The sequence below is a fragment of the Amaranthus tricolor genome, chromosome 9, assembly GCF_026212465.1.
Source record: "Amaranthus tricolor cultivar Red isolate AtriRed21 chromosome 9, ASM2621246v1, whole genome shotgun sequence".
In the NCBI taxonomy this organism is placed as follows: domain Eukaryota; kingdom Viridiplantae; phylum Streptophyta; class Magnoliopsida; order Caryophyllales; family Amaranthaceae; genus Amaranthus; species Amaranthus tricolor.
The window spans coordinates 23,958,244-23,976,882 of NC_080055.1; the positions used below are offsets into that span (position 1 = coordinate 23,958,244).

Here is an 18,639-nt window from a genome sequence, read left to right on the forward strand (position 1 = left end):
ATAGAGTAAGAGTAAACGTTATGATTTAATGGACTGGGTAAGAGACGTCTCTTAAAGAGACTATCTCTTAAGAGACTGACTGTTTGCTCAATTAGCTTAATAAAAAAAATTCATATTAGTAGTAAACGCTGTCCAAGACAAAGAATATCTCCTATGCTACCCTAAAATTCAGATATTGTTTTTTTAAAACTTATTTTTGCAAATATTTTTACATGACTCATTACCCTATATTTTTTCAAAATAAAGCTAAGAAAAAAATATCAAACTTGTGACTATTTAGATTTTGTGACTAAGGGCTTGTTAGTTTATTTTACAATTGTTTAACGCTAATCTCTGTCTAGCTAGTCTAGATTGTTCAAGGTCTAAATGGACCAAAGTCCAAGAGCGCGTCAGAGCGTGTTTGTTTGAATCTGGTTTGAAATTAAAACTCGAGACAATTCTAACCCAAATTTTTTTTTCGGATCTAAATTCAAACTTAGACCCATTCAGTCACGTTCTTATGCATAACTATTCTAAACATAACAATATCCATTCAAATTAAAAAAAAATTTCATTAATAAAAGTAGAATAAACTTTTTCACAAATACAATAATTAATTTAGTTTACTAAAGCATAGAATAGGCATATAACATACAATTAAAATTCAATAGAATTGATCTAATAAGTAAACAAATCATAATTAGGGTCAAAACTAGGTTTAAAGACTCCAAAAATTTGTTCAACACCTTCGGGCTTACGATTCTCACCAATCAAAGCAAAAATAAAGCCTCCAACAATAGACCCTTTCCTTTTAGGAGTACCCTTAGTAGTAAGGATATAATGCATTAGATTCTTATTATAAATCCTTGCAAATTCCGGGGTTGTAAGGTTACCATTTCCTGCGTGGGGCCACCCTGTTTCGGACACTAAAACTGGCACATTAGTAATGTAAATTTTTTCTATGGCCCAAATGAACCTGTCTACCATTGCTTCGAACATGTTTATAAAGGTTCTGTCTGTGACGACTGGTGGGCCAGTAGCGGTGAATTGGGCGTAGTCTAAGCGGATTTGGACCGGGTTGGATGCGTAGGCGAAATAAGGATAGACGTTGATAAAGAGAGGAGTGCGTGTAGACGACAACTGTTGTAGAATTCCTGCCATGAAAGGCTTTGATGCGTCGGTAAAAACTGAGGCTGATGGTGGGTATGTGTTGTTTAGGACTTGTCCGTGCACCACTGTTGATACCCTCATGCCCTATATATTTAAACAAATTAACTTATTGTGCTTATATTACGAAAATTAAATTGCTATCCATACATTAAAATTGCATAAATAATGGAACTTGTATATAGTACCTCGGGTTTCTAATAGTGGATACAGTCACTTTAACAAATAACTATTATTTATTAATTAATTAATCTTATTTGACATATATAACTATATGTTTAATGTAAAATATATGTTCAAATGAGATTTTGTTGAATTCATGTTAATACATATTTTATTGATTTTTCATAATTTTTTACCACATGAAATTAATAAAGATATTAAGGATTAAAATTGTGCTTTAGATAACATGAAAAACATAGGTGATAGGTGTAGCAACTATTAAAGACAAGAGGAAATACTTATTCCGTTTCAAAATACTTGCAATATTTGTTTTTTCACGTGGTCTAATTCAATTCTTAATATCAATAATTATGTATGAATATCAATAATTATGTATGATAAAAAGTTATAAAAATTTAATATTAATAATCTTTACATCGAGACGAATCAAACAAAATCCCACTTGACTATGTTTTAACTTATAGATTAAAAATTAATCACAGATTAAAGAAGATAAATGAATAGTGCAAGTACTTCCAATATTGCGAGCAAATTGGAACGGAGGAAGTATATCTATAATGCAGTCGTAAATTATTCATAATTCTATGGTGGTTGATCTTTAAAAACAATCACTATAATTAGTTTCCAACTTCGGATTTTAACTATTAAGGTAAGAAGGGTACCACAATAAAAAGTGGGCACCAATGCAAAGAGGTGTCCATATGAATTAAGGAGGAGTCAGAGGATCACAACAAAAAGGTATAAACATGTAATATCAAAAACATTACTCAAAATAATAAATTAGACATTTAGGATGAACCGACCTAAAAAGAAAACACGACATTCCCTCACTAAATTGTCCGGCACAACTTCATTTCCAATCGTAATAACAAAATTTTTTTTATCATTCACATATGGCAACCCATTTGTTGCGAAACATTGTCTTATTTTATTTGGATATAAAGTTTTAAAAGGTGGAGGGGACCACTATAAAGTGGTACATACATACTTTGCTAAATTATTAGTAAAGGACAATAAGAGTGGAGGGTCCACTATAAAATAAGGGTAATTAAGGGTAATATTATAAAAAAGACCTAATAAATAAGAAAATAAGACAAACTGAGTAAAATGAATAAATTAGGAAATAAGACAAAGTCATTGAAATGGAGAGATTAGTAAAAGAAACAAAGTTAAAAAAGGTAAATGAAAATCACAAAACTCTTATTACTCTATCAAATCCTACCATATAAAGAAGATTTATCAACCTCATAAATCATCGTTATTTACTAAGACCTTCTCTATATATAACATTCATATATAAGTAATTTCTTTGTTTCTTTTGTTTTTGCAAGGAATACATTGTTTACGAGAATTAAAAAAATCAAAATTCTTAGATGTTGAATATATTTTTTTATTAAATAATAATTTTAATGGCGAAAAAGTGAGAATAATAAGCATTAAAAAATAAAAGTATTAAGATAAAGTCGGTGAAAATTTTTGGGACCACAATTATCGAAAAAAATATTTAAATAAAGTTTGTGGGAAACATGTGAGAAGCACAAGTATTATAAAAATATTAAAATAAAGTTTGTAGAATATATGTGGAGACTGGGATCATAAGAATTAACAAAATATTAAAATAAGGATGGACAATTTTAATTGTGTCCAAAATTTATGATATAAATAGAATGATTTTTTAGGAGACAATAAATAAAACGTCTAAAAATTATAAATTGGAACATCTTTAAGTAACGAAAAGTGTATATACTCCCTTGGGTACTTTGAAGTTGTTCGCACGATGAATGTTCATGGAAATTAAGAAAAATATTATCTTTTAGATGGTGGATATATTATTTTATTGAAAAATATAGCGCAATAATTATTAAAAAGTATTTAATTAAAGTTAATGGGAAACATATGGGGCCATAAACAATACTCTTATAAAAATGTTAAAAAAAAGTCAGTGGAAAATATGCGGAGATCACATGTAAAAATAAAAAATTAAAATGACGCTGAACAACGTTAAATATGCAAAAATTTTGTTATATATATATAAAATATTTTAGAAAAATAACAAATAAAACGATCCAAAACGACAAATGCAAACATCTTAAAGTGGAGAATCATGGGTTTGCTATAGTGGTTGAGAATTTTCCTTTTCATTTATATAATGATAAGGATTTGATTCTTACCACCTACATACTACATGAAAGATTAATTCTCTTTTCCCTTTTGCCTGTAGAGATTCTTACTCCACATCAATTATCAAAAAGAAAATTACTCTAATAATTAGTTTTGAAAGTCAACCACTAATAATTAGTTTTGAAAGTCAACCACTATAAAAGCCGCCAATCGATTAGCATTTTAATTAAAAAATTGTATGATATAATAAAAAAAGGAAGAGAGGAAAAACTTTGCGCAAGTGTTACTTGCCAGATAATATCCAAAAGTGTGGTGTGTTATAATTTGAGTGAAATTATAGTCCCTTATATAGTGTAACATCTGGCTTACAATAATTAAAATAAGTATATTTTGTATAATCAGTAGGATATAGAAAATTAGGATATACAAAGATTACAAGTACATGTTTATCCAGTAATCAGTATTAACATAAGTTTGATTCTGTATTTTATACAATGTATTAATCACCCAGAAAATAATTATCTTTTGATTTGTAAAGAATAATACCTAATTAACAATAATAGGAAGTATAGCTTGCTGGAAAATGTCATCCTTTTCAAAATTGATTCCATTCTAATTTTAGAAGATATCAGTTTCAAGATGTACTTGAATTATTCTTAATGTTTAAGTTGTGTTTTCTTGAGAATTAGGTCTTATTTCAGTTAGAATGAGTATTATTTTTTTACGGGTATTTTCAGTTTGATTTTCACATATCTCTTTCTTTCGTTGTAATCAAAAAGAAAAATAAGTCGGTCAAATTGGGATGTTGAAATCTTTGAGAGGTAATAGTTGTATCTTGTCCGTCCTAGCCATTTTGCTCTTTTTACTTAATGGCACGGGGATTATGACATTAGTGGAAAAAAACGTATCTGCTGCGTGTCATTTGTTGCAGTTTTTTTATATACGCAGCAATAAATAGGAAAAAGAATTTAGAAAAAAAAACCTATTAAATGCTGCAGTTTCTTCATAGACCGTAGCAAAATAAGCATTGAAGACACTCAAATGTTGCGGTTCTTTGTGTGCCCGCAGCAAATAAGACTCTCAAATGCTGCGGTTGATGCTATGCCCGCAGCAAATAGTCCACGAAGAAATCAAATGCTGCAGTTCTTGTTATGACCGCAGTAAATAGTCCTCGAATAAAATGGCGCCTTTTAAATTTTAACGTATATTTTCATAAGAAACCCTTCTGTTTCATTATACCACAAACGAACACACGCACAAACACAAAGGTTTTCTTCTCCGTCCAGACTTCAAACTTCAAAGTTCTACTGTTCTTGTTCATCATCAAACTTCAAACTTCGAATTTTCATAAACCCCCCACTATTCTTCTACTGTTCTTGTTCATCATCATTCTTCAAAACCGTTTGAAACCAAAGGCATTTGGTCTTGTTCATCTTCAAAACTCACGAATTAAGGTATTATTTCTCTTTTTAATTTCAATACATACGAAAAACCTTTAAAATGTGGTTTGTTAATTAATTATTTGCATATTTAGTAATTATTTATGAATGTGGTTTGTGTGGTATGTTAATTATTTGCATATTTTGTTAAAAATGTGGTTTGTTGTTATACTTATCTTTAATTATTAGAATTAGAATACTTATATTTCTAAGGTTAAATGATTTAATTTTATTATTTATATTTTGAATATGATTTTATTTACAATGTAGTGCTTAATATTGAAGTATGAAGTATATAATTAGAATATGTTTGGTTATATAGAATTAGAATATGTTTGGTTATATAAAATTAGAATATGAAGTATATGAAGTATGAAGTATGCAATGTTAATTATTCAAAGTATATATTTTTAGGGTTAAATATGTTTGTTATAAATAAGTATATATGTTTAAAAGTTGTGTATTAATTTTGTTTTGAATTAATTAATCACACTAATTAGCATGACAAAAGATCGTTCTTGGATGTATGGTAGCATTGAATCGTCGAAATTTATTGATGGCGTATTAGAACTTTGTAGTATTGCGGTTGAACATCAAGTTAGGACGGGGGGAGTTGGTTTTTATTGCCCATGTGTCACTTGTGGCAATGTATCAAAGGTAGATAGTGTTGATATCCTTAGGGAGCACATACTTCGACGTGGGTTTAGGCCTCAATATCATGTTTGGGTTTAGCATGGTGAGGAGGGAGTTTACAAAGAGAAAAGTGTTTTTGAGGACGTCAATAATGTGGCTGATGTCAATGAGGATGTAGTAGATCATGTTGATGGGTATGAGACAGATGAAGAGAATGTCAATGAGGATGTGGATCGTGTTGATGAGATGATAGAGGGAGTCGAGGATGAGTTAGGAAAACGTCCTCGTGTTTTTGACTTGTTCACAGAGGCTTCTCAAAAGCCTTTGTACACTGGATGTACAAAGTTCACCAAACTAACAGCAGTGTTGAGAATTTTCAACATTAAGTCAAAGTTCAATTGGAGTGACGCTAGTTTCACAATGTTATTAGAAGCGTTAGGTGAGATGCTTCCTGAGGGAAATGAACTTCCAAAGTCGACATATTATGCCAAAAAGCTCATGTGTCCTTTCGGCTTAGAGTACCAGAAGATTCATGCGTGTCTGAATGATTGTGTGTTGTATCGGAATGAAAACGAGAAATTAGAAGAGTGTCCTAGGTGTGGGTTATCGCGCTACAAGCGTAATGGGGCTCGGGATGCTAAAGGGCCCCCGGCTAAGGTATTGTGGTATCTTCCAATAATACCTAGATTCAAGCGCTTGTTTTCTATAAAGAAAGATGCGTTAAATTTGAGGTGGCATGCAGATAGGGTGAAGAAAGGTCACTTGCTCACACATCCATCTGATTCTCCGGAGTGGAAGAGTATTGATAGGTTGCATAAGACTTTTGGGGTTGAGGTTCGTAATTTAAGGCTTGGACTGTGTACGGATGGAATGAAGCCATTCGGCAATCTTAGTTCTCAACATAGTACTTGGTCGGTACTGTTAGTGATCTATAATTTGCCACCTTGGTTTTGTATGAAGCGTAAGTACATTATGCTTTCGCTTCTTATCTCGGGTCCTAAACAACCTGGCAATGACATAGATGTATATCTTACACCTCTCGTTGAGGATTTGAGAAAGATGTGGGATGAAGGCGTTTCAGTGTTTGATGCATATGCTAATGAGGAGTTCACCTTGCGTGCAATGCTTTTATGCACCGTTCATGTAACACCCCGTAATTTATCGGGTTTAAAAAGAAAATATAATAAAATAAAATAAATAAGTAATATTAAATTATATTATTTTACATAGATAATTATAAGGAATAAAGTAAGTTAAATTTTAACGGTAACGGGTTTTATCGCGTACGATGTTATCACGTGGCGTTTCTTTTCTGTTTTAACAATAATATAATAATTACTTAATTAATTAATTGAAAAAAAAATAAAAATTAAGGGAAATTAAAGGGGGTGGCCGGTTGTGTGGGCATGGGAGGAGTCTTGTAACTCCTCTCATAATTGTGTATTATGGCACAATTATGATCATTGCCTTAAGTTGCTTATTAATCCTTAAACTTCCTTTGATTTCATCACCTTTCTAACTTTTCAAGAGCACACAAAAAAATTCAGAAAAGTTCTTCCTTTCTTTCCTCTTGTTTCGGCTCACTTCAAAAAAAAAATAAATTTTTTTGTTCCATCCAATCTTTTGATCAAAGGGACCTCGATTCATAAGAGGGCGAAATCTCTATCGTGAATAAACATCGTTTGGTTGCAGCGCTTAAAGGTACACGCTTAGTTCATACTGTTTATGTGGTTGTGCAAGTAGTGTTGTTTCATTTCTAATCGAGGCATTGTAAATCACATAAGGATTAGACATCTCAAATAATTTGACAGAAGATAATTGAAAATTGAGAATTTATGTGTTTGTTACCCAAAGGGGTTAATGTTTTGGTTTGTACCATGTTACCCAAAGGGGTTAACGTATTGGTTTGGATTATTACAATTATTGTTCCCATGACAGTTTTGGATCATTACGGTCACTATGGGGATATGCATACTTTAGTCTTTGACGACCCGAACAGGACGGGCAACGTCTTAGGTCGGTGGTTGCCTTGGGATTAGCTCTCCCAAGTGTATTCCTCCAAAAGATTTGGATTTATACTTGAATGACCATAACAGGACGGACAACGTTACAAGTTGGGGATTAACTAATAATGAATGTATTAGAGCCTATGCATGCTAGGATAAACACATTGCTTATTTTCAACTTGTTTGACATTTGTATGAAGTCTCTGACATGTATTGGATTGTTTCTTTGGAACCTACTGCGTGTTGTCATACGACGACTGGTAAGTTGATTGCAGGTGGGGACTGGAGTGAGGTCTCGACTTAGATCCCGTAATCATCAAGACTATGCTTTGTCTTTTGTATTTAGATTATGAATAGAAAGAAACTCCGAATTTATGTAACAAGAGATAGAGTTGTTTTCTTTTCGCTTTTGTCAAATTCCTTTAGTTGATCTAGAGGCCAGTAGGCTCTCGAGTTGTACCTAAGAACTTCCGCTGACTTATTTTCTTTCACGCTGGTACTGTTTTTTTGTTTTAGTTATATTTCTTTATTAACGGAACATTGACGATCCTAGAAAAGTCTTCTCTAGAGTCCAAAGAGTGAACCGGAATCTGTATTTTCATATGGATGTCCGGGTCACTTAAACCGGGCCAGTAGGCTCTCGAGTTGTACCTAAGAACTTCCGCTGACTTATTTTCTTTCACGCTGGTACTGTTTTCTGTTTTAGTCATATTTCTTAATCGATGGAACATTGACGATCCTAAAAAAGTCTTCTTTAGAGTCCAAAAAATGAACCGGAATCTGTATTTTCATATGGATTTCCGGGTCACTTAAACCGGGCCGTTACAGTTAATGATTTTTCGGTATATGGCAACTTATCGGGATATGAGAACAAAGGGAAGAAAGCATGCCTAATATGTATCGATGACTTGGAATCCACGTGGATTCCTAAGTGCAAACACGTATTCATGCACCATCGAAAGTACCTCCCACGAGATCACCAATATCGTAAGAAGAAGAAGATGTTCAACGGAGAGGTTGAGGACCATGTAGCTCGTCGACCGTTGACTGATTATGAGGTTTATGAACAGGTTAAGGGAGTTGAGACTGTATTTGGTAAAACAGGGCAAGTGCAAGGGGGTGAAGACCGATTATGGAAAAAAGAATCAATCTTTTGGAAGCTTCCATATTGGAGAGATCTACAGGTTAGGTATTGTCTTGACGTTATGCATATAGAGAAAAATGTATGCGATGCCATACTCGGGACTCTCATGAACATTCCGGGTAAGACAAAGGATGTTAGGGCCGTGCGAGATTGGTTTGAATGTAAGGGTCTTTGTCCGGAGTTGTGAGCACATGTTAAGGTGAGTAAGAAAAGAAATAGAACTGATGAAGTTGGTGGCAGTAACAAGGGAAAGGGCGGTAAGAAGAAGATGAGTAATGACAAAGTTTATTTGCCTCCAGCTTGCTACACATCGTCCAAAGCATAGAAGCGGGCATTTTGTGAGTCTTTGTATGGCATTAAGGTTCTGTCTGGGTACTCATCCAACATGAAGGGATTTATGAGCCTAAATGGTGAGCTGAAGTTGGGAAGCATGAAATCTCACGATTGCCATGTAATGATGCAAGTGTTTTTTACCAATTGCAATCTGTGGAATACTGCCAAAACATGTGAGATATGCTATTACCGAGCTATGTTCGTTCTTCAACACAATTTGTAGTAAAGTTCTTGATCCCTTTAAACTTGATGCTCTGCAAGTCGACGTGATTGTAACTTTATGCAAGTTTGAGATGTATTTTCCACCTTTTTTCTTTGACATAATGGTTCATCTTATTGTCCATCTCGTTCGTGAGATCAAGCTTTTGGGGTCCTTTTTTTAAGGTGGTGTTATCCTTTTGAAAGACACATGGGTGTTTTACAAAACAAGGTGAAGAATCTAGCACAACCCGAGGGGAGTATGATTCAAGGCACTGTGAGCAATGAGATTAGTAAATTTATAGCCGAGTATTTGGCCATGGCAAAGCCTATTGAACTTCCTACCTCTAGACATGAAGGAAGGCTTGAGGGAAAAGGAACAATTGGCTCCAAATCGGTCACACCTCCTCGAGACAGCCTTCTACAAGCACACTTGTATGTGTTGCATCATATTCCGGAAGTTCATCCTTTTTTGAGTGAGCACTTTGATATATTGCGCGCAAAACATCCTTCTAAAGGGGATAGGGCATTGATACAGTTGCATAACAAGACTTTTATTAATTGGTTTCATAATCGAGTAATATGCGAAGAACTCAAGGGTGTATCTGAAATTGTTAAGTGGTTAGCTTTTGGTCCGCGTGATGATGTCAACAAATATGAGGGTTACGATATCAATGGCTTCACATTTTGGACTGAGGGTCAAGATAAGATGACCAGACAAGAAGTCATCTTATCTATAGAATAGTGGAGTTTCTATTTTGGCGTCATCTACATTTTACGCGAGTGCGAAGGATCAAGCGCCGGTTGATGCTAAATTGGTATACTACGGGCGGGTACAAAAAATATGGTAGCTTGACTACTCTACTTTCAATATTGGTCTTTTCAAATATAAGTGGGTAGATAATAATCGACGATGCATAAAAAATGACGACCCTTGTGGATTCACTCTTGTAGACTTAGCTCGTTTGCGTGATAGTGAGGAGCCATTCTTACTAGCCACACAAGCCAAGAAAGTATTCTACACTGTAGACCCGTCTGATAAAAAATGGTCTATTGTTGTACTGGGAAAAAGAAGCATCCTTGGTATAGGTGATGTTGAGGATGAGGAAGAATATGAAGCTTTTGAAGACTCCCCTTCCTTTATCAATCCAAAATCAGTGGATCAAGATGATGTAGATGTTGGTTATATGCGTGAAGATCACACGGAATGAATACATTTGAATTAAGTGATTCACAAGTATGAATTTTAAGCTTTTTAAAGTTTTTTTTGGCACTTTCGCGCATAAAGTAGCTCAAACGTGGTTTGTTTTGCATGAAACTTTGCACACAACACTATTTGTTATATATTATTGTGTTGAACGTATTAGAATTGTAAATCATAGTCATACTCTTAATATTACTTAGCTTGTGTTCTAATATATTTCTATTCATACTCTTTCAGATACTGATATACAATGCATCTATTCAGAGACGAAATTGTCCCCGAGATTGAGACCTCGGATAATGAGCAACGTGGTTACGACAGTGAAGAGGACCAAATTGTGAGATACGAGCGTATGGCTGAGACGCTCCATCACTTGACAATGATTTTGAGACTGAAGACGCCCCACTAATAATGGATGCTCCCACTACCAGTAAGAAAAGAAAAGGGCGAGGTCCTACGAAAAACCTCAAAGTCACAGAACCCATGCATTTGGAATATAATGCATTGGGTCAACCCTGCGGAAAATGGCGTAGGCAATATGGAAAACAAGTGGGCCTATGTATCCGTAAGATTTCCATATTTCACGCATAGAACGAAGTTTCAGAGGGTTTGAAGAACTCTCTATGGAATGATACTGTGGTAAGCAACTTTACTATTTTTATTCATTTAGTTTTATTTTAAAATTAATTTAATAGACACTAATAAATATAATTTTTATTGTAGAATCTTTTTCACATCGATAGCGATGAGGAGAAGAAGAATGTGTTTCTTTCAGCTGTTGCTGAAAGATTCAGAGATTTCAAATCCAAGCTAGTTACTGGCTGGATTACGAAGAGGCGTGCCCGTACGACCAAAAAGGTCAAAACGGGAAACGAAGGTGGAGAGCAAGCACCTTCGAAGATGCCCTACGAAATATGGGGTTACATATCGAAGAGGGAATGGGAGGTTTTTGTTGCCAAAAGAACAACTCCCATTGAAGTTGTAAGTATTTCATATTATATTATAGCTTTTGATTTGAATTTACTTCTTTTGATTCAATCATTAAACTAATATATGACATTTGATTTCTATTGATTAATTAGGAAAAGCGTGGTAAAGCTTCTGAATCAGCAAGCAAAAGGAAGTTTTACCATCGCTTGGGCCAAAAAACGTACGATGAGGTCCGAAAAGAGTGGGTGGATGCGGGTTTATACTCCAATCAAAGTTCATCCACGCCCTCATCTACAACTACCTCCGCATCCTTGAATACTCCTGCTGGAGATCGGGTGCGAGATTGGTATTACGGGCTCCATTCCTGAGATGCAAGTGGTAAATTTACCATTAATAATCCGGGAACGAAAAAGATTGCTGACGCTGTGGTGAGTTTTGAAATTATTAATTAAGTATATTCTTGATTTGTTTTGTATTTTTTGGCTTCGATTTACTTATACTAATTGTTATATATGTCACTTTTTATTTGAACAGATGGGCTGGAAGGAAAAAGAAGCTACGGGGGAGTTTACCCCCAAGAGGCAATGTTGAAGCATTGCATATGGTCTTAGGGAAAGACCATAGTGGGCGGGTAGTCGGAAAAGAAGGCGTCCGTGTGGGGTTACAGAAGGCATTCGGTAAAGAGTGTGTTGCTACTCAATCCCGAACGATGCTGCGGGATGAAGTAGAAACCCTCAGAGCAGAAATTACGAAGGCGTTCTCGCCAAACTAGCCGTCGTGTTGCAGAAGATGCGAGCACCCACTGTTGACTTGGCAAACCTGATTGTCGAGGATCAGGAAAGTCAACATGGGGATCCTAATGCTTCGGTCGAGCCAACACCCGAGCCCATTACCCCCGTAGCACCCCAGCCCATTACTACCCCTGACGGGGAAAACCCCACACCGGAGACCATAAACTCCGTTGCTCAAAATCCGGAGCCAACTCCGGAGCCAGTGGTACAGGTACATAGTTTTTAAATATATAAGCACTTATTAATTTAAATTGCAATGCGTTTTAATATTTTTTTATGATGTTTATTATACTAAACGACACAATTTTCAGGAGGCGACTCCTTGTTCTCTTTTGCTGCCTCAGTTAGGTGTTGCTAGTGATGGCGACTTAACTGAGGTTGCATATGATGTGGCCCAGCCAACCAAAGAGGGCCAAACAGTGCATTCGATGCCTGTTACAAGTGGCCACATCAGTGTGACCGTGGAAACTATTCTAAAGGGGTTTGAAGATTTCTCACTCCCGGTTCCAATGCCAGAATAGAGCCTTGAGAAACTATCAGACGCCCTAGGTAGTTTCGTCACATGGCCATATGCTTGGGTCCGATTCACTAACATTGTAAGAATCATTTGTACCTTATTTATTTTTATTTTTTAATTGCACGCTTACACTAATTTATTTGTATAAATTGAAATAGCAAAAGAGTCCAAAGAGATCTTGGAGAGAGATCGGTTCCTCAGCAAAGGTGTCGACTGGGTCAAAGTCGATGCCAAGCATTCCAATTTTGACTGATGCGGAGCTAAAAGATGTCTCTCAAAATTGGAAATGGCCGCACACTTTGTGCATCTTGCATAAGTGAGGAGGATCCAATCATTCTAAACCTGCAGAAGGAACAATTCTGCTTTTTAGAGAGCCCATTTGTAATTATTGGTCCTAGTGACATTGGGCAATTTTTGAGAGGAGAGATGTTGAACGTAGCTCTTATCCATGTCTACATGAGGTGATGTTCATTATCTTACAAGTTAGGCATTGTTGTTTAATTGTTTTAATAACCGAATTATTGACAAAATTTTCTTATTCGTGAATTTAGTGCGGCTTATGAGGAGCTAAATTCTTGCGAACCTCCAATAAAATTTGGATGGTTTTGTCCTGAGTCGATTTGGGGTACTAATGTGTAAATGATCCAGATGACGTCAGAGAATACATTGAGACTTCTTTGGCTAATTCCCTTGCATCTAAACACACGTTCATTCTGGCTCCATATGTGGAAGAGTAAGTTTTATTTTTGAAATTGAACTTATCTTTTGATTTTTAAGTTCACATAATCTCTAATTTGTTGATTTTAACTTTGCGTTTGTAGTTTGCATTGGATACTTTTGGTCATTTGTCCTTTAACAAACATTGTGCACGTCTTCGACTCATTACAAAAACCTCAAAGCCCGCCTCACAACACAAAATTCAAAGCGTTGTTGAATGCGTACGTAATATTAATTATTTTACCAATTTGATTTAATTAAGTGTTATATATGTATATAAATAGTATTACTTTTCCCATGCGTTTCAGCACAATGAAAAAAGTGCGTGGACAAATGGGATCAACATCCAGAGCCACATTTCCGAAATGGACAACAATAAAGGTACACAAATTCGATTTTATGGGTTTTTAAGCTTTTTTTGGACTTTCGCGCATAAAGTAGCTCAAACTTGGTTTGTTTTGCATAAAACTTGGCACACAACACTATTTGGTATATATTATTGTGTTGAAGTGGTTAGAATTGAAAATCATAGTCATATGCTAGAAATTACGTGTTAAGTTGCGATTTTAAGGGTTTTAAAGCGTTTTTGGCACTTTTGCGCATAAAGTAGCTCAAACTTGGTTTGTTTTGCACGAAACTTGGCACACAACACTATTTGGTATATATTATTATGTTGAAGTGGTTAGAATTGAAAATCATAGTCATATGCTAGAAATTACGTGTTAAGTTGCGATTTTATGGGCTTTTAAGCGTTTTTGGCACTTTTGCGCATAAAGTAGCTCAAACTTGGTTTGTTTTGCACGAAACTTGGCACACAACACTATTTGGTATATATTATTGTGTTGAAGTGGTTAGAATTGAAAATCATAGTCATATGCTAGAAATTACGTGTTAAGTTGCGATTTTAAGGGTTTTTAAGCGTTTTTGGCACTTTAGCGCATAAAGTAGCTCAAACTTGGTTTGTTTTGCACGAAACTTGGCACACAACACTATTTGGTATATATTATTGTTTTGAAGTGATTAGAATTGAAAATCATATGCTAGAAATTACGTGTTAAGTTGCGATTTTAAGGGTTTTTAAGCGTTTTTGGCACTTTTGCGCATAAAGTAGCTCAAACTTGGTTTGTTTTGCACGAAACTTGGCACACAACACTATTTGGTATATATTATTGGATTATTATTAGTATTAAACGAAAAAAGAAAAAAAAAATACCAACTATTTGCTGCGGTCAACCCATAACCGCAACAAATAAAGAAGAGTATTTGCTGCGGTCAGCCTCAAAACTGCAACAAATACTCTTCTTTATTTGCTGCGGTTATGTGTTGACCGTAGCAAATAATGCCCTTTTTTGCTGCGGTTTTAAACCGCAGCATTTAAAATAGGCCATCTGCTGCTATCACTAATGCTTGGGGCCAAAACCGCAGCATATTATGGCAAAAAAAACCACAGCAAATGAGGTTTTTTCCACTAGTGTGAAATTGATTATAATAATTTAGAATTTTGGAATATTTAGATTTAAAAGAGAATGTAGAAAGTGAAAGTGGTAGAATCATATTTAAAAATATAAACATGACAAATTATATTTTGCACGAATTGTAGTGTGTACCAATTTAAAAATATTAAATATATTTTAATGATGGTACATGATTGTATTTGTCTACTGAAAAAAATACTATTCTCGTAAAATCCTATTGGATATGCTGAAAATCCCTTGACACGCTGTAAAACGCCAACTTGAGGAACTCTAAATCTCAACTTTGTAAGCAAATAGTAAACAAACCATATACACAACCCTAAAACCCTACTTGAGACATCCTAAATGTCTACTTTAGCTATCTTAAAACACCTGCTTAAGATATCTTAAATGTCTATTTGAGGTATACTAAATGTCTACTTGAGGTATCTTGAATTCCTACTTGAGGTATCCTAAATATCTACTTACTTAAGGTATACTAAATGTTTACTTGACATATTGTGAAACCCTACATGACGTATCCTAAATGCTTACTTGAGGTATTCTAAAATCCCACCAAGTAAGTGTATAGTACTTACATTATATATTTTTTTTTAAATACTGGGCCGACCCAATTAGAGACGATTTCTTCGTCTCGCATAAGAATTTGTGTAAAATACATGTAAATTTATGCTTAAAAAATATAGTTCTATTAGAGTTAGAATCTCGTGTAATGCAAGTTGAGATTTAATACAATTTACACATAATAATACATTCACTTAATATTATTTAAATAGAAAACATAAACATATTACTTAAAATATATCTACACTTTTATATCAAATATGTGTAAACACTTGTATGAACAATTGAAGATACAAAAAAAATATTTCACGACTAACAAATGGGTCGCCTATTAATAGGGAAAAAAAATTAGAGACTAAATAAGGACAAAACACCCAAGTCAAATTGAAAATAGTTGTCAAAAAAATTTGATCTCCAACAATTTATTTTCTTTACCAGCAATCTAAGTTCGACTATTTGCTTCTTCATATTATAAAACCCAGTTGTCATGGTATTTGGCTCTGGTAAAGCCTCCTTCATCATGTGGCAAAATTCATCATGCAACCTTTCGGAAATGCAATAATCGCTCTTTAGATTTGTTGAGCGACATATCATCGACATTTGTGTATATGTTTTGCATCAGGGATACAAGGAATTGTTTGTCGCATTTAGCATGTCGAAAAACTATCTCGCATGGGGATTTGGATCTTCAAGCAATTGCAAAGGCAAAGGTTCTTCTAAATGCACATCAATTTCTTCGATAAAAGTTTGGTATGTGTCAAGGAGTCTACTAGCAACAACATCATGCACCATATGCACATACATTAAGTTATATTCATTATTTTGTATAGGTGAAAATAACTGCAATTCATCTGGGTGGGCCTAAAGTACGACTTTCATCAGGAAAGACATACAATGACATCTCCAAACGTAATAATTCTCCACAAAATCCCTCCGCATCAAATGTTCCCTAACTTCATTCAGACGTTTAAAGACACGATTTTTGCATTTCATACACGGACATCTAATCTCTACTACTTGACTATTACTGATTGCAAATTTCAAGAAAATTATATTCCTTGCATGAATTGTATATTATAAGCACCATTGATACGCCTTTTGTACATCCAATTTCTATCATTTGATAAAAATTTATCCATTGCGCAAGCCTAAATTAAAAGTTTATGACTTTTTATTAGAATTATATATATATATATATATATATATATATATATATATATATATATATATATATATGTATATATATATATATATATATGTATATATATATATATGTATATATATATATATATATATGTATATATATATATATATATATATATATATATATATGTATATATATATATGTATATATATATATATATATATATATATATATATATGTATATATATATATATATATATATATATATATATATATATATATATATATATATATATATATATATATATATATATATATATATACATATACATGTATATATATATATATACATGTATATATATATATATATATATGTATATATATATATATGTATATGTATATATATATATATATATATATATATATATATATATATATATATATATATATATATATATATATATATATATATATATATATATATATATATACATATATACATATATATATATATATATACATATATACATATATACATATATATATATATATATATATATATATATATATATATATATATATATATATATATATATATATATATATATATATATATAAGAAATGTAATAATTAAAATAACATGTATTAATTAAACAACGTATTATTAAAATAAAATGTAATACTATATTTTAAAAAAATTATTATTACGTACATAAGAATGAAATGTTGTTCTTACGCAATACCAATTGTATGATTTTGTATTTTTTTTAAAGAATAATCAAATAGTTTTTTACACTTGTTTTCCTACTCGATCAATCGATTATATTTTCATCCGCTTAATTCCACCCGCATTTTATAGCCGAAAATTTCAAAAGTCCTTTAAAAGTTGGAAACTAAATATTAGTAGTGATTTAGTCGTTAGAGTATTCAAATTTTGAATTTGCCCATTGGAAAGAGATGGCGAGCATATGGAGCCCTGGTTTTGGTCGCCAATTGGTGACTGTTGAATAAATGGACCTTTAAAGATTAAGAACTGATCGTGGTTACCGTTGGGACTTTATTGGTTTGCTAATTAATCAACACTAGTGGAAAAAACCTTATATGTTGTGTATCATATGCTGCGGTTTTATAAAAACGCAGCATAAAAGTAGTAGAAAAATTAGGCAAAATACTCTATTTTCTTAATAAAATCCCGCCTTTATGCATACAATAGATTCAAAACCCATGAAAATATATTATTTGTTTTCAAAACCTGCCTTACTTCGACATTTGCTCATTTCTCTTCATCTTCTTCAACCAATGAAAATCTGTTGTTCTTCCTCTTCTTCTTCTTCAACCTTTAACTTCTTCAAAAACCCACGAAAATTGTTGTTGTTTTTCTTCTTCAAAACCCACGCCATTGTTTTAGGGCCTCGTTTTTTAAGTATAATTTCTTCTTCAAAACCCACGAAAATTGTTGTTCTTCTTCTTTGTTTTTTTAGTTTTTCAAGCTTCATGGTGTTTTAGGGCTTAGTTTTTGTATGCTAGTTATGTGAATTTCACTTATGTTTTTTGATGGTAATGGTATTCGTTGTTGTCTTCGTTTTTTAAGGTATATATTGTTGTTTTCGTTTTTTGATGCAAGTTATGTGAATCTCATTTAGGTTTTGACAAATTGGTGTTTGAAGATTGGTATGTGAAGGTATGTGAAGCTACTTTTAGAAGCATACAATATGAGCGCTTTTTAAACAATCTAAGGTATAATTTTTTCAAACTTTTAGTTTTTCAAGCTTCATAGTAATTTAGGGTTTATTCAAGCTTCAACCTAATTTGGATATATGTTGTGTATGAGTTTGTTTTTGTATATACGTATGAATTTTAAAGTATAAGTTTATAAATTGAATGTTGTGTATGAATTGGAATGTTGTATATAAGTTTATTTTTGTGTAATATAAGTATGAAATTTAAAGTATAAGTTTATAACTTGAAATGTTGTGTAAAATGTCATATATAAGTTATGTAAGTATAAGTTTATAACTTGGAATATTGTGTATATAAGTTTGTTTTTGTATGTTGTAAATATGAATTTCAAAGTATAAGTTTATAAGTTGAATG

At 33.0% G+C, this 18,639-nt stretch overlaps 1 protein-coding gene across 1 annotated transcript; it reads right to left on the bottom strand.

Annotated features, from left to right (window-relative positions):
• Window positions 1-626: 626 nt before the first annotated feature.
• On the bottom strand, window positions 627-16,001 carry LOC130823409 (probable glucan endo-1,3-beta-glucosidase BG4). Its single transcript, XM_057688028.1, has 2 exons — window positions 15,837-16,001; window positions 627-1,233 (listed from the first exon to the last, which is right to left on the bottom strand). The coding sequence occupies exons 1-2, from the start codon at window positions 15,999-16,001 to the stop codon at window positions 658-660; spliced, it is 741 nt and encodes a 246-aa protein (XP_057544011.1). The 3' UTR covers window positions 627-657.
• Window positions 16,002-18,639: the final 2,638 nt, after the last annotated feature.